This window comes from Cynocephalus volans, chromosome 8 (genome assembly GCF_027409185.1).
Source record: "Cynocephalus volans isolate mCynVol1 chromosome 8, mCynVol1.pri, whole genome shotgun sequence".
Lineage (NCBI taxonomy): Eukaryota > Metazoa > Chordata > Mammalia > Dermoptera > Cynocephalidae > Cynocephalus > Cynocephalus volans.
In genome coordinates, this window is record NC_084467.1 from 73,305,460 (window position 1) to 73,333,428 (window position 27,969).

A 27,969-nucleotide genomic window follows, 5' to 3' on the forward strand; every position below is an offset into this window, starting at 1 on the left:
AGATCAATCTGTACTTGTTTGAGAAACCTCCATACAGTTTTCCATAGTGGTTGTACTAATTTATAGTCCCACCAACAGTGCAGGAGTGTTCCATTCTCTCCACACCCTCACCAGCATTTGTTATTCTCCATATTTTCTCACTAAAAGGGGTGAGATGGTATCTCAATGTAGTCTTAATTTACATTTCCCTGATGACTAGTGATGTTGAGCATTTTTTCATGTACCTGTTGGCCATTTGTAAGTCTTCCTTTGAAAAATGTCTATTCAGCTCCTTTCCCCATTTTTTAATTGGGTTATTTGGTTTTTTACTGTGTAATTGCTTGAGTTCCTTGTATATTATGGATATTAATCCCTTGTCGGATGCATGGTTAGCAAAAATTTTCTCCCATTCTGTAGGTTGTCATTTCACTCTGTTGATTGTTTCCTTTGCTGTGCAAAAGCTTTTTAGTTTGATATAGTCCTGTTTCTTTATTTTTCTTTTGTTGCCTGTGCTTTTATGCTCATGTTCATAAAGTCTGTGCCCAGACTTTTTATTTTTATATAATTTTAATTTTTCTAACAATGAATACAAATTCAGCTCTGAGTTTCCTCGGTTAAGGGAAAAGAAAATGCCATGGTTTAGATAGCTCTTAACTTTTTTATTTTTTTGATATTCCATTTTACACAGAATGATCATTTCTGTATAGTATTCAGTTTAAAAGAAAGTGGGGAGAGGAAAAGGAAATAGAAATGAAAAGAAGAAGAGAGAGGAACAAAGATCAAACAATCAGCATGGAAAAAATGGAGAGAGGAAGCAAAAAAGGGAAGCGAAGGAAAGAGGAAAGGAAAGTAGAAAAGGACTAAGATGCTATGATGAGTGCGCTGTGAAATAAATGAACAAAGATCTACATGCATATCCACAAGACTCTCAAGACAAAGATACTGATAAACAAACCATTCACACACACACAAAGAAGAGTAACAAAACTAAGCACACATAGAAGTTCATTCAGACATACCAAAAAACAAATAAAAGTCAACCATGATGAGATATTTTTTTATAAAAGAGCACTCCTATATTCTGGACTTTAAGAACACAGTCATTCTAAAAACTGTGTTGCATTTCTATAAATACAGGCATAAATTAGCACTAAAACTCAGTACTTAATGCAAAGACCAGAATAAAATTTAACCATAGACTGAAAGTTCACCATTCACTTAGTATTTTAATCAGCTTTTTTCCATTTAGCTGTATTCATATACTGACCTAAGGGGTTTTGTGTACCACTTTCCACTACTCATTACCCTGTTATTCCATCCAAGGGATTTCTCTAACCACTTGCCTCACATACTCTAGACTTTAGTAATATGGAACCACTGGAAGTTCTATGACCATGCTTTGCTTTGTCTCACTTCCTTATCTTGCTAACAAGTAAGGTACCTTTGAATGAAATGCCCTCCCCAATCGTTGTCTTCCAATCCAAATTTTATTTAGTACTCACTATATCCTAGTTCTAGATAGGAACCCGGGGATACAAAGAGAACAGACAGGGCCACTGTCCTCAAAGAGCTGACAGTCTAAAGGGGGGGCGGGCAATGGCATGTAAACAAATACACAGGTGTGATGAACGCTATTTAAAATGTGATGATAATTATGGTAATAGCACAAAGGAGGAAGTAAACCACTTTGCCTCAGCAAAGGCTTCATATAGAAAGTCAGGCTTGAGTTATTTTAATAATAATGAGTTGAGAAAATGTGACATATACATAAGATGGAATGCTATTCATCCTTAAAAAGGAAAAAGATTCTGACATATGCTACAACATGAATGAACTTGAAGACATCATGCTAAGTGAAGTAAGCCATTAATGAAATAAAAAACATTATATGATTTCACTCCTATGTGATACTTGAGTAGGGCATGCAAATTCATGAAGACAGAAAGTATAATGCTGTTGTCAAGGACTGGGGGGAGGGAGGAATGGGTAGTCAGTGTTTAATGGGTATTGAGTTTCAGTTTTGCAAGATGAAGAGTTTTAGAGATGCTTGGTGGTGCTAGTTGTACAACAGTGTGAATGTACTTACTGCCACTTAATTGTACACTTAAAAATAGTTAAAATGCTAAATTTTATGTTAAGTATATTTTACCACAATTAAAAATAAGTGAGTTGACATTTTCCAGAGGTATAAAGGTGAACAAATAACAAATATTTAAATGAGAACAAGTGGACATTATTGGGGGGGAGGGGGGAGGGAGAAGGGAGGGAGGTTTTGGTGATGGGGAGCAATAATCAGCCACAATGTATATCGACAAAATAAAACTTAAAAAAAAATAAAATAAAATAAAAAATAAATGAGAACAAGTGCAAAGGCATGGAAATGTGTAACAGCATCGCAAAAGAGTTCTAAGAAAAATCAATTCCAAGGCAGAGAAAAAAGAACAAGAAATGATCAGGCTGGAAAGAAATGCAAGGGCCATATCAAAAAGTGTTTTGTATATAATCCAAAGAGCAAAAAGAGCTTTGCATGTAATATAAGAGTTCAAACTTTATATGACAGTGCAGAAACTGTCTGAGGAGAATATCAGAGTTTATAAATATCTCTTCAAATGCTAGCATCTGTCAGGGCTCTGTCCCTGCCTCTCTTTATGTCTCAAACTATACACTCCAACCATGTGATCTCATCCATTAGATTCAACTGCAATCTATACATGAATGCCAATCAAATAGATATCTCTATCTCCTGGGGTCTTGTATACCAAATTTTCCATTTAACAATTCAAAGCACCTCAAAATCAGCACGTTTAAAACTGAATTGTCTATCTGTTTTTTTTCTACCTTCCCCCATTATTCCTCTAAGCCTGTTTTTTACCTATAATCTTTATCTGAATGAATGGCATATTATCGAGCAACAAATCCAAGCCAGAAACCTAGGAATCATAGGAGGCTTTGAATTCCTAGTACCCACTGCAGTAATTGTGGGTACTCAATAAATAGTTGTTGAACGATTTGCAGAGCAATAGATTGGAAGCTGTAAAATGGGGTAGAGGTTAGTGTCAGAAGCAGAAAGTAAACCAATAAAATAGTCCAGGAGAGAGATAAGTAGTTCTTAAACTTGGAAAGAAAAAGAAACTAAGTGATAGTTATAAATTTGACAGGTTTCAGTTGATTCATAACAAAGGGAAAAGTTAAAGATAACTCCCAGCTTTCTAGCCTGGACATTAATGCGTATGGTTTTTTTTTTTGTTGTTGTTGTTTTTTAAATTTTATTTTGTCGATATACATTGTGGCTGATTATTGCTCCCCATCACCAAAACCTCCCTCCCTTCTCCCTCCCCCCCTCCCCCCCAACAATGTCCTTTCTGTTTGCTTGTCGTATCAACTTCAAGTAATTGTGGTTGTTATATCTTCTCCCCCCCCCCCCCGGTTTGTGTGTGTGTGTGTGTGTGTGTGTGTGTGTGTGTGTGTATTGCGTATGGTTTTACTATTAACTAGCAAAGCAAAAAAAGACAGAAAAACTAAGTTTGGGTGATTATCTTTGCATTGTTATTATTTATGAGCATATATATTTCCCTTTTAATAATTGAGCTATTTAAGATGAGGAAATTTTATTTATTTTTGTATCTCCAGCTTCTAGCACAGTATAGGATCTTTAAAAATGTCCATTAAGTACCTATAAATGACTAGATTTAGCCTACATGGGTGGGAGGTATTTGATATCATTAGCAGAAAAAAAAAAGGAGATAAATCCAGCAAGAGAAACATGATTGAAGGAGAAAGTAATTGAACTTTCGTCAAATGAACATCGGAACATTCATCCATTCACTCATTTATTTACTTACTTGATCACTTACTCACTCACTCACTACACATTTATTGAGCACCTACTAGACCAGAAGAATCCAGTACACATGGTCAGCAAAGAGCTGCAAATACTGGACTAGAGTTCCAGAATGGGCCAGAGACAGTGAGAAGCACCCCAGTCTATACCTCACTACATATATGGGCAGATTAAGTACTCCAGTGTCAGACTCAGAAATACTGCCAGTAAAGTGAATGAGAATTACAAATCAGAAAAAATGGCTGAGGCAAGAACACAGTGAAAAAAATGACAAGTAGGGAAAAGAAAGTAAGAGAAACTAGAGGAGAAGACAGAGGATGCTCAAAGTTAAGTGGACCCAAAGACTAGTGTCAGAAAAGCCCAGCAAGGATAAATGTTCAAGGACAGGGTATTATTAAATGCTGCAAACCTGCCACCCATGAATTAGTTCTAAATAAGGGACAGGTAATTTAGTTAAATCTAATCTAATAGCAAATATTTCAGACTCAGGACTCATGGAATTGTGACTGTCTTTTCTAGACTCTACTTTAATGATTATCATAGAATACTATAGAGGAAAAAGATTCTTCTTAACAACCCAGGAACACCACCACAAAATGACTGTATTTTCCTTTTATTGGAGAAAAAAGAACCACCATTTGTTCTACCTATAGCCCCTTTCACACTCTTGTCTCTCAAGATCCCAAGACTACTGTTTCAAAAATTCATTTGAATCAACTGAAATTGTATTCTGTCATCTAAGTACAGAGAGATCAATTCTGATCCCTTCCACATGAGGTTCTGTACTCACAGTAGTTGTGATGGAATATCCTGAGCAATCAACACTCCTCCAAATTACCTTTAGACTAAAAGCACACGTTTACAAAGTGAATTTTGGGATTTTATGGAGCCTTACAATAAGTAGAGCATTGTACTAATAATTGTGAGGAATAGCCAGCCACCAAAAAAAAAAAAAAAAGAAAAAGAAAAAAAAAAGAAATTGTGAGGAGTACAAAAGCATTTACTTTTGAACTTCAAGAAGGTTAAATCAAATTGAAAAAGAAAAATCAGCCTTGCCCAAGTAAAACAGGACAGAACATTAGAGAGTATACAAAGTGATAAGCCATATACTATGCAGACTATAATTTCTTCTAGAGCTCAAAGAAAGAAAAGATTAATTTGGGCCAAAAGGAAGATTTCATAATGAAAGATAGAACTTGAGTCATAGGTAGTAAGCAAAGGCATTCAGACTAGGGAACAGAACAAATTATCACTGAGAATGAGCAAGCTACATGGAAAAAATAATGAAATAATCAGCCTATCTAAATCAGTTTGAGTTGGAGAGAAATAGGAAATAAGATGGAAGATCTAAGGTTCAGTTATATTATGAAAGGAGCTTAGACTGAGTGTTGACAATAGAAATCTATTTAGGTTCTTTAGCAGAAATTTAATGTAATTTTTTTAAAAAGGCCATTCTCATAGTCTAATTAAAATGAATGTAAATAGGGGATTTCTGGAATCACAAAATAATTTATTCTGTCCAAAATTAAAACAATCCATATGAAAATCAACCTTATAATATTGAATAAATAATCAAGAATTGTCCCATTGTTCTTAGTTCCTGCTTATGTTCCTGTGATGTGCCCATCACAGACAAAGCCACAGTGAAACTCAAGGCTGACGCATGTGTCCGTGGAGCTCTCCATCTGGTTGGAGAGAGGAGGCATTTCTGCAACATAAGCCTCATTAGCATATGTTCTAAATGGTAAGAATTGTGCTAAATTCTCTGTGGAGCAACACTAAGAAAGATAAAGAAGATAAATTCCAACTGTCCCTTAGATTTACGTCTAGAAATTTGACTGCTTAAACTGTATATACCTCACCTTTAACAAAACAAAAAAAATCCATAGATAATATCCTGAATTGGTATCATCATTGGCAAAGTCAAAAGACATGCCCCCGACCCCCCAAAAAAACCTAAACACAAAGCTTACTTAAACAATGATAGTAAACTTTCAGGCAAAAAAAAATGTATAGGCATATTGCTCAACTAATCTAAAATACTTAGTGCACTGTATAATCTAAACAAAAGAATTGTCATCCTAATCTCTTTCCTTTCTACTCATTTCTTTGAGAATAACTGAAATACCAGGGGTCTTCAAAAAGTTCATGGAAAGATTCATATTATCTTTTAATTCTATTTTTCCACGAACTTTCTGAACTACCCCTATATAAGTAGAATTTAGACAAGTCAGTCTCTCATCAGGAAAAAACAGAGACCATGTGAAAATTTCTGAACAGGTTTATATGAACATCTCTGTTTTTCAGTGATGTTTTCCACATAAAGCTACTTCTCAAATCAGGCACCTGCTAAATGCCTGAAAACATCTTAAATAAAATAATTGCTTGGAAGCATCCCACAATGGATTTTTAAAATGGAATCAAGGATTGTTTTTTTCTATTTCTGTGAAGATGTTCTTGGTATTTTGATGGAGATTGCATTGAATCTGTAGATAACTTTGGGTAATGTATGGACATTTTCACAGCATTAATTCTTCCAATCCATGAATATGGAATGTCTTTCCATCTTCTGGTGTCCTCTTTAGTTTCTTTCAGCAGTGTTTTGCAGTTCTCATTTTAGAGATCCTTCACTTCTTTGGTTAAATTTATTCCTAGGTATTTTAATCTTTTGGTAGCTAATGTAAATGTGCTTGCTTTCTTGATTTCTTTTTCTGCTTGATCGTTGCTGTTGTATAACTGCTGCTACTGATTTTTCCGTATTGATTTTGCATCCTGCGACTTTACTGAATTTGTTTCTGAGCTCTAGCTTGTTGATAGAGGTTGTGGGGTTTTTTCATATATAGGATCATCTCATCTGCAAACGATGACAATTTGACTTCATCTCTTCCAATTTGAATGCCCTTTATTTCCTTCTCTTGCCTGATTGCTCTGGCTAATAACTTCCAATACTATGTTGAATAGAAGTGATGAGAGTGGGCATCCTTGTCTTGTTCCTGTTCTTAAAGGAAATGCTTTCAGTTTTTCGCCATTCAGGATGATTTTGGTGGTGGGTTTGTCCTATATGGCTTTTACTGTATTGAGATAATCTCCTTCTATACCTAATTTGTTGAGGATCTCTATCATGAAGGGATGCTGAATTTTGTCAGATGCTTTTTCTGCGTTGATTGAGATAATCATGTGGTTTTTGTCCTTGCTTTTGTTGATGTGCTGCATCATATTTATTGATTTGTGTATGTTGAAAAATACAAAACACAAAAATACAAAAGATTACAAGCCAATTCATGTACAAATAACTCATCTATTTGCCAAATGTAGAGAAAAAGTTCCATAATATGGAAGAAATACTTTACCTGATGTTTAGTAGTTTCAGTGCATTTAGCAGCACTCCTCTCTTTACATCGAGGTCTATTTTCTGATCAGTTCCAAAGCTTGGGGCTCGATTAATCTAAAATTTACAAAGCATTAATAAATGTTAAAATAAAAATTTAATTAAAAAATAAAATAATAAAAGAAAACAAAATTTACAAAGAAAACAAGGAGAGTAGCCAAATGCTGAAAGGTCAATAAATATTCAATACATATTTGTTAATATGCATATTTGGGATCTCCAGCCAGTGGAAGGACTCTACAACAAATCTCAGAACTTTGTATGGTAGGTGGCCCAGTTACCACTGTCACACCTCCATCCCCCGTCACTCTAGGTCAAGGAACTGCAAGGAACTAACTATTAGCACCACCTCCTTCCCCCTGATGCCTTAGTTCAGGATCTTCACTGTCAACACTATCTGGCATCCCTCTCTTTTCCACTCTCTCCAATACATTGCCCCATGTGCTCTAGGTTTTAAGTTTAAGAAAGTTAAAAAGGGACTTATCTGACAAAAAGGCACTATTCATGTTTCCAACATAGTACTAATTATATACTTTAGAAACTATAAGTGCCTTCTTTTCACTACTATTGCTGCCCCCCAAAATAAATTTTGTTACTTTCTATTTCTGCCTGGTTCAAACAACAATTCATCAATTTTCATTTCAAAGGGCATTGACTATATTACTCAAAAGATACCCGTAAGGGTAACTGCAGACTAACCTCTATGAGCTTTTCTAACTTCATGATAACTAGTGGTAATAAATGAGCCATTTGTGGCTATTCTACTTTCTGACATCATTTCCAGGAATTGATTAAGGTGAAAAATAAGAAATAACTGTATATACTTTAAAATCCACTATACAATAGTCTACCACTTTATAAGCTAGAGTTTTTGTTCCGTCTTTGTTGTTGGGTTTTGTTGTTGTTGTTGTTATAAAAATGTAACTGGAATAGCAGGTGTTTAAGAAAATTATTTAATCAATTAAATCAGTTGGTGAGAACACTGCTGAGTTCAAAACTATAGCTTAGCTTCTTGACCACCAACTCAGGCTAGCCCCTCAAGCTATCTAAACAAAAAAAAAAGTGTATGCTACAGTTGTAATTATACAAATCCATCATCACAAGAAACAAAACAACTGATAGCATGTATTCTACAACTGGCACCTAAGAAAATACCACATTATACTCAACAAATCATCCAGAAATACAATGTCTGTATTACAAACGTAGTACAGCTTCACTGCAAAAAAATTAGTAAAAAGAAGCAAAACAAACAACAAAAGATCACCTGTAATCCTACTACCTAGTGTATTGTTAACCATTTGGTAAATAGTATTCCAGTATTTTTTATGCATACATATTTAATATATTCACTTTACCTTCCATATACATGTCTATACTAACCATACTTTATTTTATAATCCAAGTGTTTCTCTTAACAATGTATCATGAAAATCTTTCATCGTGCGATCATTTTGATCGATGCATGGTACTTCTTTTATAGAGACATGCCATATTGTATTTTGACTCCCTTATTGATTTCTGATTTAGAAAGTGATGAACATATTCCTGTATTTGTGATGTGGTCTCAAGGAGAAGAAAATAACTTGAAAATTGCAAAAACATCCATTTATTCTAGGTCATTTGAGAAAGGAAGTTTATTAGACTGTTACTTCAAAGCTCTAAGCACTTCCTCTTACAATGCAGAGAAAGAGTAATATATTTTATATGAAAAAAGTTTCAACCACACCGATTCAAATCTCTGATATTTGTAATACAATTTATGATAGTTCTGCTACTACATGTGACAAGATTATAAAATAAACCAGACATTTAGGAACTAAGGATTAAGTGGTTCACTGGAAATGTTATCTGTCTTTAAAGAATTCCTTGGAATGTTCCACTCCAAATTGCAATCTGGACTTCTGTCAGGCATATCCCTCTCCCAGGATGGTACTGAGATTTTGGTATAAAAGAACCTCAGACCCCTCTTTCTTGCCTATTTCAGATTCTTCCCTCTACTATAATATAAAAGAAATTAGTCCATGAAGAAATAAACCCACACAAGATAAATCAATATGTGGAAAGGCAGAAAAACTTTTTTTCAGTTTAGGTGATCCTTGTCTCAGTTTGTTTTGTTTGTTTTATGAGAAAGGCAAAGAAAAAAATAAAAGAAGAACCATAAATGGCTGACAGAAGGAACTCTAAAAATTAGACAGCCTTGCACTCAGCCACAATTCTCCTCTGCAATGTTGATGACTTCTTTGTTCTTATTTCCTACCCTGATTCTAAAACAAACAAAACCCAGCAGATCTGAAAGTCTTAAAGTTCAGCAGCTTGTAAATGCACACAAAAATGAAAATTATTAGAAAATAAATTAGTAAGTATTAACTGTCCAAAACACACTTTTATTATCAAAACAAGCGCAATCATTTCCTGTACATATCAAAGTACCCATAATTGATTCTGTGCTCCCAAATTAGTGCTGTTCCCTCTGCCCTGTAGCCTTCCCATACCCCCACCTTATCTCTCCCAGCTCCTGGCCCCTACCCCACCTTCTACAGCCTTAAAAACTGTGCTCAGGTGTGCCTTTTGCAAAGATTTTTTTTAAAAAACTCTCAAATACCCACACGTACACAGAGACTAATCCCTCTATAGTTTGTGCTATGTCCCTGTTACCCTACTAATACTTACAACTATTGCCGTAAAACTCACATCTGAATCCCCACTAGACAATGGCAGGTATTGTCTTATTCTTCTAGTATCCCCACAATCTAGCACAATGACTGTAACTTAGTAGGTCCTTGTTTAATTTCACGGTAAAGTATTGGCAGTTTATTCATACTCCACTCAATTTCCATTTTTTCCCTAAAAATGTTTTCTGTGCTTGAAAATTTCTGCAATTTTTCCATTACCAATCATCTCAAATTATTCTAGTTAACTAGAAGTTATCATATTCTCAGAAGCATCTTCTACCTTACTCCACTTGGTGGCGCCAAAAGTTTTTAACAATGTTCATTAGAATCATTACCATTTCAGCTGGGAGCAAAATACAAAAAAATCTAAGAGTCTTTTCACTGTTTTAATATAATAAATGTTCACTATCCACAGCTGTTGGTTAACTGTGGAGTTTTTTAACAGTTCTAATTAATCTGGAAATAATGAAGGAGAAAATAAAGAATGAAGAAACAATGCAAACAATGGTATTTTGACCCTTTAAAAAAATACAGAATTCAACCATTCAGTTAATTCTGATTTAGTAAGCTAATGGAAAGTTCCACTTAGGCAAATGCATTTTTTAAAAAGGTAACTAAAATATGTATCAAGTCATTATTCCCTGCTGTCCTTTTAGTTTGTCCTCATGCATGTGCCTTCACTTCTTCCCACCTCATCAAAGATTAAAAAAAAGTAACAGGGGCAGAACAAATACAGCTAAGAAAAGGAAAGGATTACCTTAGGCAAAGTAGTAAATCTAAAGAAGAAAATCTCAGGCCTTAGTAAGATGAAGGATACAGAGTTCATAGTCAAGTGTTTTCATAGCCAAGAAGTGGAGGAAGCAAAAGATAAACAAAACTCATATTTATGTTATTTCTAGGACTCAGGTTGGAGCAAAATTTGAACACCCAGCAGAGAGAACTGTATTTGCTTGGAGATATAATACACATTATTTGCTCACAGTGGATGAACACACACATACACACACACACACACACAATCTTTGGCCCCCAAATTAGAAAAATGTTCATTCTTAAAAATATATATTTTGACTCTCTTGATCTCACCTATCACTCATTCAATTTGCTTATGCAAACCTTGATATTACACATGTAACTTCCGACTTCTAAATCGCTAACAAAAAGAGAATCTATTTTAAATGAAAGGTAGTTGTTGATTACATCTTATATCACAATATATTCCTTAAAATGTAACTAATTCAGTAAATACTGTTTAGATATGTGCTATTTTCCTGATTAAGTTTCCTAAATACAGTATTTCAGTGGCCACGAGAAGGTGCTATGACCCAGATCAGGGAGCTTAGAGGGAATTGCTGGATGGGGGCACTACTGTACCACAGGACTTCTAAGGTTTTTTCTGGGTAATATAAATATAAATATGACTGGCAGAAAAGATACAAAAATCTTAAATAGAGGTAATTTTTATTTTCTTCTTTACATTATTACATATTTACCAAATGTTAAGTGACCTTTTAAATCAAAGAAAAACAACAACTCTGACCATACCAGGCATTGGCAGCAAACTCAAAGGCATACAATTGACAGGGTGAACATGAGGAGAGCCTCAGACATGTAATATGGTCTTCAAGGAGAATTTATGCCACCTGGGGTACTGGATATTGAATGCTGATTGACAAACAAATTGGAGCATCTCTCCTCTTAAAGAGTTTGAAGAGCAGACACACTGAAGGCAGGGTCCTGAAGCCCAGGCACCCAGACAGAGGAAAGACAATATCCAGAACTCATGAAGTGGTAGATGCCATGAGGTTGAGAAAACAGTAGAGAAAGTCAGCAGCAAATCAGTAAAAACAGATCCACACTTACATTCAAAGTTCCTGGCCTAGAAATTCACTCAATGCTAATTTGGGAAAAGTAATAAACACATTGATTCAGTCTTAAAACTGTTCTATTCCCTGAATTTTCATTCTCTTCATCCCCCATACTCCATTCAGGACTCATTCTGGTCAGTTAATGGAACAACTGTGCCAAGCACACATTTAGAAAACATTTGTTTTAATACACAAGAACAGTGATAACTTCTTTCTTCTTAAAGAATTCCTTACCTCCAGAAGCCATGGCTTTAGTTTTCTATCCAACAAAATATCAAATCCCAGGACTTCAAAGCAGACACTTTCACTTCCTGGAGGTTGACCAGGTCTGCACATTCGATATGCATGCAGCACGTGAGGTTCTGCTACAATCAAGGTCTTTACCACTAATTCCTATAAAGGTTGTGATAAAAGAGGTAAAAATGCCTTATTTCTTTGTATCTCATTTATATATGTACAAATATGACCTAGCCTATAAACTAGCATCTTGGCCAGTTTTACAAAACTCTATGTCATCTAGCCCCTGCCACTGCTCTAACTTCCTTTCATCCAACTCTTCCCCTGCCCACTACACTGCAGGCATGATTAGTTACTTTGGGTTCCTCAAATGAGTGACAATTCCTCCTACCTGAGGTCCTTTGAATTAGCCTTTCCTTCTCCCTGGAACACTCTTTCCCCTATATTCCCATGTCTGGCTCTTTGATATTCAGAGAGGCCTTCCCTGACCCCCAGATTAAAATCAGCCACCCATCCATCATTCCTTACTGCATCGCTACACACAGCATATAACCATTTGATATTTTTGTTGTTGTTGTTAGAGTAGGGTCCTGTCTGTCTTATTTACAATCACATTTCCAGTGCCTACAATAGTATCTGGAATTTAGCAGATGCTCAAAAATATTCGTAAACAAATAATCAAAATAAAAGTTGATAAGTGGCTTCTATTCATTAGGTAAGTAGGGGTAGGAGCATATGCTAGCCCCACCCAGATTGGGATGGGATGATAGGGAAGGAAAATTGCAAGGAGAGTAGATTATTTTACAAACAACATTATGGAACCTCCACTTAGACAAAGCTTGAAAGGGCTGGGAAGACAGAACCTATGAGTAGACTTTCCTTGTACAGTGATGACTGTGTAGTTCATAAGTTTTATCTGAGAAGAGAGTACTGCCAGTTAAAGAACTGGCTAGCAACACTATCTTTGAGGAAACACATACTACTACTAGGGTGAGTTATTAACGTTAACAAAAAAAGTTGTTTTACTGAAGCTTGAGAACAAGCTATGATTCTTGCTTAGAATATATTGTCTTTTTAACTCTCTCTCTCTACAGGTATAGGCAATATAGAAAGGCAGCTAAGAACTTCACTCTAAAGTCAGACTTCCTGGGTTTATTCCTGGCTTTGCTACTTGTTAGCTGTGCGATCTCAGCCAAGTTGCTTAAAATTTGTGAGTCCCATTTTTCCTAAATGTAAACTGCACAAGACTGATATAAGCACAAAATGAAATTCCACGTAAAACTCTTAGCATGATGCCTAGAACAGAGCAAATCTTCAAGTGTTAGCTTCTTAACTACTACTCTTGTTATTCTATCATTCCTCTAGAATACTACTTCATACATCAGGTCAGACACAAATATCCTGCAATATTCATTATATGGGAGAAAAAAGGGAAGACAGAGTTAACTTTACTATTACTCAGAACCATAATCTAGCTCATATTTGGGGATAAATATAAAGGATGCAACAAGAAGTTGTTCTCAGAAAATTTTGTTCAAGATAAATTCATGGTAACACCATAGCATATAAGATAAAAGACAAAAAACCACTTCATATATATCTTTGGAGATATAACTGAAACCGCTTGAGAGTAGAAAAAAAACTTGCTGATAAGTATCTGTCTGAAACAAGACAGGTGTAGGGTGGTGGGGGAGAGTAAATATTAATAGACCCTGAATTACAAATCTGTGTTTTTGCTACATAGAAAACAACACACTTTTAGGATGTAAAAGCAAGATTGCACGTAGATGTGAAAACACAAAGGAAACTCCACTCATGCTTTTGAGAATTTCCAACATAGTAACATTGCTTTGAAATATGATTTGTAGATTCATACCTTAAGTATATGAAAAGCATTTAGCAGGGATGGTTTTATGAGTGATTATACTCATTTTTAATCTTCATGTCCTGATTTCCTATTGATTTTTTTATTTATTCTTAAGAACAAAAGCACACAGCTCTGTTCTGGACAGAGGGTATTAATGAATGCTAGTTTTCATATATAGGGGGTTGCTTTTCAGAGAAATTACCCCCAAAAAAGAGATTATTGATGAAAGCCCTCAGTTAAATTCATGGAATTTGTAAACTAAGGCATTAAGATAAAATTTAACTGCATAATTGCCTTCTGTACCTCCTTCTGTCATTCTCTTTTAAATTATCCCATTGATTCACCTTAAACAGATATCTATATAAAGCATATACAATTCTTCATAAAGAAAGCAAAGTTTCAAGTAATTACATAAATGCAGAGAGTTCGACAAGATAATTGGAGTAACAGTACTTGGAAAAGTTAAAAATTTATTGGTTACTATACAACTGGTTATTTACAGATTATTAATAGACATTCTAACTAATGTAGCTGTGAAGAATGTAAAATTTACCCACTTATAGACAAAAATCATGAAATGTGTCAGAGCTTAATAGGCCCACATGGGCTATGTTCGGGTCATATCTAAAATTTATACTTTAGGGTCTTACAGAAAAGTAAATTTCTATACCTTCTTATTAATATTAGTCTTGCTTGTATACCTTCTGTTAATTTAATTGTGCAGGGAAAGTACTACTTAAAATCAATGTATATAAAGCTAATGATGCTCATTTTACTCTCTGACTCATTCTCTCTACCCATTCCTCACCAAGGCAGCCCAACAGGTTCCACCTTTTCACAAAGACTTCCCCAAAGAACAAACACATGCAGAAGTTAAAAATTTAGTCAAGAAAAAAAAAAAAAGAATGTCAGAAGGTATATAAAACTTTCTTGGTCCCCTTAAGCTATTCATCTAATGACCCATTCATTAAATCATCCAAGTATCATCAGGTATGATCTTCCATCAATGAGCTACTGTGCAAAAATAATGAATTTCACCACTTCGATGCTTCTGACCCACTCTTACAGTAAACTGTCATTATTAGAATAGTTTTTGGAATTTCCACAAAATTGGCCTTGATAAAATAAATAGTTAAATAAAATAAACACAGCATTGTTGGAATCAAATTTCTTATTCAGATGTAGTTAGTGTCTCAGGAAGATATAGTGCAAAGTCAACAAATGGGTGGACATCTGGCCAAATCCAGACAACAAACATTTTTGGTGGAGCCCCAACATTTTTCAATATTTTGAATCCATTGCTGACATTTATAAATCATTTATGTCTTCCATTAATAAATTACAAGAATGAGCCACACCAGGCCCAAAATATCATGTGGTACCTATAAGCTGGTGCTGAGTGGTAACTACCCCTTCAGACCCCTTAGGCTCTTCAAATTAACACAGCTCCCAGCACACCCCATTGTCTTCATTCAGACCACTCCACTCTTTCTTACTTGTCTGACACTTAAAGACCTTTGGATTTACAACCTGTGATATAGAAAGTAAAGTAAAAAGATCAACCAACAAAGTAATCAACAAAAGGATAAATATAATGATGCTGATTTTTCTCTGTTCCTCTCAATTACAGAGAACCAAGTTCAACCAACTCTCAATTTTTGTGGCCATCTTCTGTGATAGATTTATTTAAATTATATATTGTTTGTCCCAAAAAGAAAGCTAACTTGAATTGTATAGCCCTAATGACATTAAATATTTTCAATAGACACACTCCTCTAACTTTAAGTAAAATTTTAATGCTTCTGCTAGGGTTGACAAAGGATCAGCCTCACCAAGGTTATCTTCTCACATCTGTCTACTTTTATCTTTTTACCATCACCATTTGGAATTCCATCCAGTGCCATGGCTTAATTATCAACTGCACCCCAGATATGCACTTTTAACTGCCTCCTTAACATTTCTACCTGAGGCAGCCTTTCAAGTTCAACATATCAAAAGTGGAACTTATCACCATAGTCTCATGGACTTTAAAAACCTCAGTTTAGGTGTCAATGTCCCCAGGAAGTTCCCCCTCCTATCCCTATCCACTCCGAGTTACCATATGTGGTCTTCCTGTACATCCCCACAGAATCCAATGCATGTCTCTGTTGTTGCAGTTGCTACACTGCATTTTATTAACAGTTTATGTGTGGGTTTTTCCTACTAGACTGTAAGATTTTTGAGGACTGGAGCTACGTCTTACAAATCTTCAAATTATCAACCAAAGACAGGCTTATACTACCAGTTCAACATTTATTGAATTAACAAATGTACAAATAAACAAATAGAACACTTTACCTTCATCTTCAAAACCAAATTCTACATCCTTTAAAAATAAATTCCTTCATATTCCATTTCAGATAATGACACACCCATTCTCCCTACAATTCCTTCTTAAAACTTCAGAGGGGTCTCTGAATACTTCTTCCTCATCTTGGACATTCAGTTAATCCCAGTGTTTACCTCATTGTCACCTCTTTAACTGTGGTTCAATCCAGACCATTCTTTTGACTTAAAATACCACAAGAGCCTTCCATGTGCCCTCTCTACCTACTCTTTGTCTTCCTCTAATTGATCTTATACCTATTTTCAGATTTATCTTTTAAATGCATAGTTTTGGGTCATATTACTCTCCTCCATTAAAAACCAAATGTATCCCTATTGCCTACCAAGTTAAGCATTGCTTTTCAGACCTAAAATTTGTCCCCACATATCTTTTCAGCCATGGGCCCTCACAAATCTTCCACATACTCTATGTGACAACCTGCACCACATATCATGATTCTCATACCTCCACGCCTTTACTTATGCTTTCACCTCCACCTAGAAATCCCTCTCTCCCATCCCTAGCACTAAAAATTCTACTTACCAAGGTCCATCACAAGTTCCACTTCCTTCATGAAAATGCTCTTTATCTGCCCAACCTTATGTAATCTGTTCTTTATTTAAAATACCTGATGGTGCTTTAAATTATTGCTGAGGAAAGACAGTTATAATTGTAGAATGGTATAATCTTACTGAAATATCACTCCAAAACTTAGCAACATCATGTTGATTTGCTTGTAGGAATTCTGTAAACCATCTGATGGAACGTTTGCTGCCTTTGTTTTCAGTTTCATCCCGTTCAAAACGTTCATTATGCTTGTTCACAGAGTAGTTTGTCAGATGCATGTATAACTGGGTCTGTAAAAAGTGAGAACCAAAGTTGTTACCACCTATGAGACTTTAGAACTGTGAAGTTTCACAGAAAAGAAAGTATTCAAAGACTAAATGCAATCTTAAAGTCTAAACTATGCAGACTGACAATCTCATGGTTATTTAGACAATTTTGAAATTAAACAGAATGGCACATTTCCCTTAAAAGGATTGAAAATGTCATCATCTACAGTTACTTTATATATTATTCAAAATATATCTACCATAAAAAGTATCAAATTAATAAGCATATAGAGAACAATTAAATTAAAATGTGAAACTAAATATTGCTAAGCAAAAAAATACCCCTCTGCATTTGTATTTGTTTGTTTGTTTGTTTTCAATGTTTTTGGCCCTTACTGTTTTTGCCCAAATTTGTTTTGGGAAAGGAATTTTCTATGAGAGCATTCTACATCTTTTAAAGAAAAATAAAAATTATAAGCTCAAGTACGTAGTACAAACCTAGAGACAGGACTACCAGACACCACTTCTGCACTCCCATACTGACTGGGAGGCCACTTTAACTCACTGACAAGACAGAGTGCACTTAACATTCAACAGACGGAATACAGCACTTAATGCTATACAGATGTCTAAACGGTTCAGGGTAAATGCATAGTGCTCCATATCGGGGCTTTTACATTTTAATCTCTTTATATTCTTAAGTTTGTTGATACTATTTTCCTCGAATAAACTTGAAAAATAATACAAAATTTTAAACTTCTCATAATTGTCAATTAATACACATCTAATTGGTCCTTATCAAGCTAGCATAAACATTCAAGTCTATCTTTAATTCCTATCCTCCTCATGATCCTATTCCCAAAGATTACTTTAGATAGCAATGTTGTGTCACAATGAATACATAGGAGGGGTCTTCCAAAAATTTCATGGAAAATGTATATTATGAAAAAACTATGTATTTCAAAATTTTTTGCACCAAAATAAACTCGTACTGACTTGTTATAACATGTCTGAACAAGATCTAGTTTGAGGAACTAAGAAAGATAAGACATCAGTTTGAAAAGAGCCCCTACCAGAGCAACATGAACTCTGCTAACATTGAAGCAAGAATATCAAATTTATGGTAGAAGAATGATGATATCACCATGTTTTATGAAAAGTTTATGGAGACAATGCCCCAAAGAAATCAGCAGTTTACAAATGGATAACTTGCTTTAAGAAGGGACCAGATAATATCAAAGATGAAGCCCATGGCAGCAGAGCATCCACATCAATTTGCAAGGAAAAGATTAATCTTGTTTGTGCCCTAATTGAAGAGGACCAACAATTAACAACAGAAACAATAACCGACACCACAGACATTCCAATTGGTTCAGCTTACGCAATTATGACTGAAAAATTACAGTTGAGTAAACTTCCTGCTTAGTGGGTGACAAAACTGTTGAGCCCAGATCAGCTGTAGACAAGAGCAGAGTTTTAATGAATTGTAACAGGGAATGAAACACAGCTTTATCAGTAAAATCCTGAAGCCAAAGTACTATCAAAGCCACGTCTACCAAGAAGTGGAAGTGGTCCAGTCAAAGCAAAAGACTGGTGAAGAGCAAAGATCAAACATGATTTTGGGGATGCTCAAGGCATTTTGCTTGTTAACTTTCTGAAGGGCCAAAAAACGATAACATCTGCTCATTATGAGAGTGTTCGGAGACAGTTTTAGCTAAAGCTATAGCGGAAAAAACCCAGGAAAACTTCACCAGAGAGTCCTGCACCACGACAATGCTACTGGCTCATTCCTCTCATCAAACAAGGGCAATTTTGTGAGAGTTTCAATGGGAAATTATACATCCACCTTACAGTCCTGATTTGGTTCCTTCTGACTTCTTTTTGTTTACTAATCTTTAAAAAATCTTTAAAGAACACCCATTTATATAAATAAATATATGCATGTATATAATGAGATATCTTGGGGATGGGACCCAAGTCTAGACACAAAATTCATTTACATTTCATATACACTTTATAGACATAGCCTGAAGGTAATTTTATATAATATGTTTAATAGTTCTGTGAATGAAACAGTTTTGACTGCAAACTGTCACATGAGGTCAGGTGTGGAATTTTCCACATGTGATGATGCCACGTCAGTACTCAAAAAGGTTTGGATTTGGAAGCATTTTGGATTAGGGATGCTCAACCTGTAGTAGAAATAAAAACACTAGCTATTTTAGTGAAAAAGTGAGTAAGTAATGAAACTTCTCATTTTTCTTAAAACATCATCTTTGCCAGAGAGGCTAGAAATTCCACAGTTTCACATGCACCTTGACAAAAAGCCCCTTCTAATCAGTTCACTGCCAGTGAAAGCAGCTATAAAGCATATAGCAACCTGCAAGGGGTAAAAAACATAACCATAACCAACCCTGTTTTCCAGCATATAGGCTCAATACAATGAATTCGTATAGACAAAACTTTTCAAGGATTGGCTGACCACTACATTGGTAGCAAAAAATAAATGTTTACACAGATGGAACATTCCTAATTCAAAAACCCAGAATCCAAAACTTTTTGAGTGCTAACATGACACTCAAAGAAAATGCTCACTGGAGCATTTCAGGTTTTGGATTTGGGAATTAGGGATGTTCAACCAGGTATGTATTCTGCAAATATTTCAAAATCTTAAAAAATACAAAATCCAAAACACTTCCTGTCCCAGGCATTTCAGATAAGGAATACTCAACCTATATTCAATGTTTGAAATTCTTTGTCTTATAATCACCTTATATGTAGTTTACGAATATTTCATTCCTACAGAAATACACAGCTTATTACAAAATACACGTTCACTATTTTTAAAACTGAAAACAAGAAAAATGAAAAAAATATGCAGCATCTTCCACCCAAAAGTAACCAATGAGGGCTAGCCAGATAACTCAGTTGGTTAGAGCGTGGTGCTGATAACAGTAAGGTCCAGGGTTTGATCCATATACGGGCCAGATGTCAAAAACAAACAAACAAACAGAAGTAATCAGTGAGAGCATTTCGGTTTATTTTTTTCCACTCTTTTTTCTTAAACTAACCTTGTACATAATTGTGGTCTCACTTTGCATAAAATTTTGTATTTCACTTTTTTACTTTTTCATATCTCAATCTAGGAATTCAGTTAGGAAACTGTAGAGATATATGAAGATACTGACATTTATGTGAGAGAAACTTTTTCTATACATGTGAAATCCAAAGCCAGGAGCTTACATGCATGATTCAGGAGCATCTGGCAAAGTGAGAGTAGAGGCCACATTTTGTTTCTTCCAATTTCTCATTATGATTTCCTAACCCAGTGTATTTAAGCAAATTATATACACATAACTTAGCATATTAGAATAAAGTACTTTATCATCAAAAAAATCTCCCAAGCCTTACCCTTTTCATTACTATTAAAAGATCACTACTGCCTTACATATATAATCTATTCTTACTGACTCCAATTATTTTAATTATAATCTATGAGCTGACAAGTCCTAAATTATGCCTGTAGCTGAGATCTCTCTTCTGAATACCAGGCTTATACTGTTTATCCAAATGCCTATAGAAGAGATCCATTTGGAGGTAGCACAAGCATTTAAACCAAACACATTAGCTTTCCACAAAACCTTAATACCTTCTGTATTTCCCTATCACAGCAAGAAACATGCCATCCACTCTACTGCCCACACCAAAAATCTGAGTTTTATACTTGATTTCCCGCTCCTTTCCCTTATTCCACAAATCCAACCTGTCGCCATATTACATCAATGTTTTTTTCTTAGTCCAGCCTCACTGCTATTATTTCAATTTAAGTCTTCTTTCCTCTCATATGTGGTCAAACTAGAATACAGTTTCTTGTCTCCCTTTCTCTAGTCTTTCCCATCCATCTCTACCTCCATCTCACATGGGGGACATTACAGATCAGGTGGCCTTTTTAAAACACAAATCTCATTATTTCTTTCTTTTTTAAAAAACTTTTCAATGCTTTCTTTCATCTTAAGTTAAATTCCAAAATCCTAGACATGACCTACAATGTCTTAAAAGCTCTGGCTTCTAGGATTTTCCCTCCTCATCTCTGAACAGCTGCTCCTTCTTAGTCTGTACTTTAAAGCTAAACTGAACTTGCCAGCTTTCTCCAGACATACCATACTCTCTCTTACCTCTGAGCTATTCTTCTGCCTGGAGCTCCACCTCACCACACCTCACCTCCAACCTGGGTAACTCTTCATTAATCAGATTTCAATTTGTGAACAAACTCCCTCTCCAACCTTTATCTCCAACTGGGTTAGGTGCTCCTGCTATGCGATGCCGTAGCACCCTTAGCATCTCAGACCATCATACTTACCATCAGGTACTGTAATTGCTTATTCTATTTTCTGCCTCCCCACTAGACTGTTGCTTCTTTGAGATTAAGCACTGTATCTGTCACTGTTTTTCCAAAACCAGCACAATGCCTAGAGTGTAGTAGAATTCAAACATTACTTCGTGAGTGGATTTATTATCCACACCTTATGACCTTTAATGAAATGTTTCTTTCTTTTAACTTCCTTTCCTATGAAAAGTTTGACAGTTCCTTTATTCTTCCTTTGTTAGGTTTACAACATTTTTCAGTTTATTGAACATAGCAACGTTTATGATCAGCCATTATTTAATTCTGAAGATATGACCACTCTTAATGGAGTTGTGTGCATAATATTGGGGGAGAACAATAATTAGGCCTTTGACAGATTGGGAAACGATAATTGTAATTTTTATGGTAATTATTAGATCCAAATATATGATTAGAGGTTAACTAAATTTTTAAATATGTATAATAAATTATAATTCGACTTTCATAACCTATAAATTACAGTTTATAATTTTCATGATGAATTTCAGTTATGACTTTCATGAATATGTTATAGCTGCACAAAGGAAATATTAATGGAAAAGTATCTACAAAAAGCTAGATTTAATGGATTGTAAAATGCACATTGAAACTGCTAATTTATGTCTCAACTTCACATTTTTTGACAGGATTTTTATTGAAAGGTAATTGATTATATACTTTTGTGGGGTACAATATTGAACATTAATACATGTGCACAATATGTGGTGATCAAATCAGGATAATTAGTATACTCATGTTTACAAAACATAATCAATCTTTGTGACCCTTAACCAGTTTCTTGCTAACCCCCATCCCCCTCTCCCTTTCCCACCTCTAATAACCACAGTTCTGTTTTGGGGGGTTTTTTTTTGAAAGTTTAATGTATTATTGTGATTCTTTCTTTCTCTATTGTAGCATCCACTTATGTGTGAGGACATGTGGTATTTCTCCTTCTGTGCCTGGCTTATTTCACTTAACATTTATTTCTCTAAGTTTATCCAGTTGCTGCAAATGGCAGAATTTTATTCTTTTTTTATGATGGAGTAGTATTCCATTAAGTATATATACCACATATTCCTTATCCAGTCATCTATCAATGGACATTTAGGTTACAGAATGGGAGAAAATATATGCAAACTATTCATCTCACACGGGATTAATATCCAGAATATACAAAGAACTCAGACAACTCAACAGTAAGAAAAAGCAAGTAATCCAATTAAAAACTGGGCAAAGGAGCTGAATAGACATTTCTCATATGAAGATATACAAAAGGTCAACAGACACATGAAAAAATGCTCAATATCAGGGAAATGCAAATAAAAACCACACTGAGACATCATCTCACCCCAGTTAGACTGGCTATTATCAAAAAGGGAATAACAAACGCTGGTGAGGATATGGAGAAAAAAGAACCCTCATACACTGTTGGTAGGACTGTAAATTAGTATAGCCATTATGGAAAACAGTATGGAGGTTCCTCAAACAACTACATATAGAACTGCCATACGCTCCAGCAATCCCACTTCTGGGTACATACCCAAAGGAATGGAAATCATGTTGAAGGAATACCTGCACTCCCTGTTTATTGCAGCTCTACTTACAATAGCCAAGATATGGAACCAACCTAAATGTCCATTGACACATTTGATCAATGCAAATTTATAATCTTACTTCTCTTTTGTTTCAACAAAAATTAATAACTCTGCTGTCTGATAACTTCTGCTTTTTTTTTGTTTCATATACTTTCTCCCAAATTTCACGTTCAAATCCTACCTTTTATAGAAAAACTGCTCAAATGCCACCTCTTCTATGACGAGCTGAACACAAACTGTCCCTGCACTCAGCAACACAACACTTTATCTGTACTTTTCAGTGGCATATTATTTTTATTACAGTCATTTCTATACAGGGCCACTGCATACAAATGTGTGCTTTGAAATCCAGTCTTGTGCTCACAGCACTCAGAGGGGGTATCTCTTCATAATTAGCATGACTAGGGCAGACACGTTTTTTTCTAATTTTCACAAAGCTGCCTGTAAGTTACAGGCAGTCTTATTTATGCATACAATTCTTTTAGACCATAAAAACCTGAGAGGAAGAACTTCAATTCATACAATCTTTATACATAATGGGTGCCTTAAAAAGTACATGTTGAACAAATGAATGAAAACATAAATTCTGTCTGGCATCACTTACCAAATTGGATTCATTAGGTGGAATGTACTTCTCTGTTCCCATTCTCACAAGTCCATCGTGATAAAGAAATATTTTTAGTGGATCACATGATGTTACCAGAATATAAATTCGTAAATCAAACTTGTAACCTTCCATTAGGAAAGGCTTTTCAATGTATTCTTGAACAATCAGATGATCCTGAGATGGAAGTTTGTCACCATTTCTTATCAAAGAAATCCTAAGTTTAAAAAGAAAAAGAAAAAGAATCATTTAATATGAAGGCAAGATGTTTAAAAAGGTATAAATATACTCAAGAGAAAATTAGTCAGTAGTGATGGGAATCTTTGGGACTTTGAAAAGCTGTGATATATTCCTAGGACCTAGAAGGCCATGTGCATGCTTAGGAAAGACCTGAAAAGGCCCTAAGCTCTAACCTCAAGCTAACCACCAGACTCTGTACAAGCAGGAAGAGAAGGCTAAGGCAGAGTTGTAAACTGCCTGAATGTTGAAGGCATGCTGCAACAAATATACATACACAAACCTTATGCAAAGATTGCAAGTTTTTTGTTGTTGTCTGTTTTGTTTTGTTCTAAGTGTTTAAGGAGATCCTTCAATACTAATAATATAGGGGGCCAACTTAACATTAAGCATTTGATATACGATTCTCACTATCACTACTTCTTTATTTTAAAATAACCAAACCACACGTTTAAATAATGCAATCCAATAATTACGTTATGATTAAAATTTAAATGAAAAATTTGTGAACAGTAATTTACCTGATAGCTACATTTCCAAATCTTTTTTTCCCATAGCATTTTAAATCAAAAAATTAAAGTAACTAAAGTATATTTTATTAAAAGCACCATCAGTCACATTTTCTTTGAAAAGTACATTGGAGAACACTAGCTGAACCTAAGTAAGCAAAAGGAAACAGGAATATTAAGTTGCACATTCTATTTTCAGCTAACATGTCTAGTTCTTGGCACTTTAGCTTAAAATGTGTTCTACTCATTTTCAATCCAATTACCATGGCTACATACAGAAGAAAAACTTATTTACAAGGCAAAGATGACACGCATTTTGCTTGAAGATATCTCTTCAAAAGAGTAACTCACTTTCCATTTCTTTCTCCAACTCAATTTAGCTCTACTATAGCAACTGATTTTACTCTCTAAGCCTATTCACATTATTATAAATGTGAGTTTTATGTTCAAGAAAAAATTAGAAAATAGCTTTTTTCCCCTCTATTTTGTTATATCCTATTAAATCTCACAACTTGCTGATTTAATTTTTAAAATGAATTACTGAAGCCTAGGGGATAGGTTAAAAGAATAAGGCCCGTTAAGTATCTGGTTCCAAAAAAGCAATAGTTAGAAACCTATTTTATTGTTTTTTCATACTGGTATTCAACTCTGATTAATTACACACATTTATTATTTTCCTCCAATTTTTTTAAATTTTTATATATTCAGGTAAAAATAAACCTACCCATGACCCATTGCACCATTAGCTGGTTTTACTATAAAAGTTTTCTGTTTCCGTTTTTTCTTCAATTCTTTCACATAGTTCTGGAATTGAGAATATTCAGCAGGAAAGATCCATGTTCGAGGAACAAAGGTATAATCCAGAGGCCGAGACCTGATCATTCTGTAAATTAGAGACAATATGAAAAATAATTTCTGTTCAAACTTCTATAAATTTTCTTTCTCTGTGCTAGTGATCTTTACCACCAAGTTTTAAATTCTCTCCATTCCTTCATTTATTCATTCATTCATTGAGTTGTGCAACAAACGTCTATTAAGCATCTACTATGTGCTAGACACTATTCTAGACACTAGAATACATCAGGTGAAAAAAAGACAAAAATCTCTGCCCTAATATGTACTGATTTACATATTATTAGTACACCAAACATTTATTTGAGTATACACTATGTGCTAGGCACTGGGGATATTAATATAAATTAGTACAGGGTCTGCCCAATTTACAGACAGGCTGTTAATTACAAAACAATGTGATAGGTACCTTAAAGACATATAAAGCAAGGTAGCATGTCATTAACTCTGTCTCAAGGAAGAGGGCAGAGGGTAGGGAATGGTTTAAGGCCAAGTGCCATTTAAATTGCATCTTTAAAGATGATATTTTGAGTCCTCTGGGTCACCCATACGGAACAGTTTTTGGTTGCCTTTTATAACACTGTTTTTTAGAGTTTAACTACTTTTCTGAGAAAACCATGTGAAAGCCTGAGTCAACAGATGTTTTGTTATATGAACTATATATGCATGTGGTATTAAAGCTACAATGTACATCCTGACATTTTTGTATTTGCTACAAATTAGGCTGCCTATTTGACTCATAATTTAAGGATACTATTAGTTATAAAATATTTACTTTTGATTAATCCCAAATGTTAACCCTTTTGTACGTATCAATTCCCAATAAAAATGAAGAAAGCATTAAAAAGATATTTAATATCTATTAAAGAAAATCTGATTGTTTCAAAAGAAGACCTTTTTCTAAACTTATGAAACTCTTTTATAGATGAGCAGATATTGTCCCCAAGTGAGGCAGGTAAGAACTAAAATGGAACCATAGTATATAGTATGCACAGAAGTAGGGCCTAAATTCCAAGACTAGGGTGTGGAATACATCAACCACTTGGCTTTCACAACTAGAGGGTCATATAATTACCATATTTCAAGTGCACTTTCAGGAGAATCCTGTAAAAAAGTCATGTAACTATTATGAGAAGGGAAATAATTACCAACTCCATCTGTCAAATCCAGATTAAGCCAACAAGCTAAACTATCTCAGTACAAAACAGGCTAATATTGACTGGTTTGAAAATTACATACGCAAACACAAAAAAAAAACCCTAAAGGAAGCACACTAACAGTGCCAATATCCTTGTTTTTGTTTCTAACATCTTTAAATGTATTTATCATATATTTAACAGTGATATAAAATTAGATCAAGTTAAGCTTTAATTAGAACAATATATTTTAAAACTAACCATTTGGTATTTATGAATGGTACCATTCTTTAAAATACATATTTGGAAAAAAATCCAAGCATACATATATTCAAGTGAAACACCTTATTCCATTTAGGTAATCTAGCACAAGTCAAAAGAGACATGCAGTTTTAGTCAGGAATTTGAGAATCTGGGATAATTTCTGCTCTCACTCTGTTATGAAATTACTAAATGATATCAAATAATTAAGTTAACTCTATAGATATGTCATGACTTTTGATCTAATCAAAAACTTTTTTCCTTAAGGAGAATTCCAAGGACTCCATAGAATGAAAAATTGCATATTTGCAACAGCCTGACAACAGGTCTACCTTTACCAGTTACCTCTCTCATCCATATAGACATATACTTTGTTTTTTGTTTTTTGGATTATTTTTTTCCCTTCTTTCAGACTTCTATTTTCTCCAAAGCAGCTAGAATGATCTTTTCAAAGTGCCATTCTGGTCATATTATCACCAGCTACAGTCTCCTCACCCCCAACCTCCCCTATGGTACTTAAGATAAATACCATAATTCTGAACATCACTTTTCAGCTAATCTGTCCCTTATTCCCCATCCATCTCTTTGTGCTCCAACTGTACATGGTATTATTTCACTATCTTGACTATTCACACTTTTCTCCACCGCATGACCTCAGCTCATGATATTTTTTCTGCCTGAATGGCTCTTACCTACCATCTTCACCAGTAAACTCCTACTCATCATTCATATTTCAGTTTCCACATCACTTCCTCAGGGAAACTCTCACATACCTCCCTAACTATGTCAGAGCTCCTTTACTGCACTCTGGTTTAGAACTTCAGAGCACATATCATAGTTGCAACTGAATGTTGTAGGAACCCTATGTCTGCTTTTGATCAACTCATGTGCCTAGAACCCAGCGCCATGCTTGGTACAGAGCAGTTACTTAATAAATAAGTGTTAAATGACAAATGAAACATATGTGGCATCACCAAAGTGTATTGTGTGTATTAGTGTTTCTTCCTTACTAAAATGTGAGTTCTAGGCAGGGACTAGGTCTTATTTATCTTGTTTACTTAAAAGTTAGCAGTCTCTAGTGCAGAGAGTAGACATGCAAAACGATTTGTTGAATGCATACATGCATAATAATAAACTTTCAAATGGAAGCATACTAATATTTCTTTAATTATACATACAAGTTTACTAAACTTTCTCTGTGAATAATGAGTCCTGGAGGTAGGGCAAGATGGCAGACTAGAAGTGCCCAGTGTATGATCCTGCCACAGAAAGGGACCAAAGCAAGGAAAGGACAGCTAAGAATGCGGGAGAGCATCAGTGGGAGAGTGTGGGACGGCA

At 34.8% G+C, this 27,969-nt stretch overlaps 1 protein-coding gene across 3 annotated transcripts in view; it reads right to left on the bottom strand.

Moving 5' to 3' along the window:
• Positions 1 to 27,969, bottom strand: part of TTLL7 (tubulin tyrosine ligase like 7) — a 163,335-nt gene that overhangs the window by 57,151 nt on the left and 78,215 nt on the right. For all 3 annotated transcript variants that reach the window (XR_010024212.1, XM_063105386.1, XM_063105385.1), the window contains exons 6-10: positions 25,107 to 25,265; positions 23,637 to 23,853; positions 16,913 to 17,077; positions 11,986 to 12,144; positions 7,171 to 7,265 (exon numbers count right to left, since the gene is read on the bottom strand). Coding sequence is in view for 2 of the 3 variants with exons in the window: in XM_063105386.1 (XP_062961456.1) it covers positions 7,171 to 7,265; positions 11,986 to 12,144; positions 16,913 to 17,077; positions 23,637 to 23,853; positions 25,107 to 25,265 (795 nt within the window). In the remaining variant the exon portion in view is untranslated. The remainder of the gene's footprint in view (positions 1 to 7,170; positions 7,266 to 11,985; positions 12,145 to 16,912; positions 17,078 to 23,636; positions 23,854 to 25,106; positions 25,266 to 27,969) is intronic.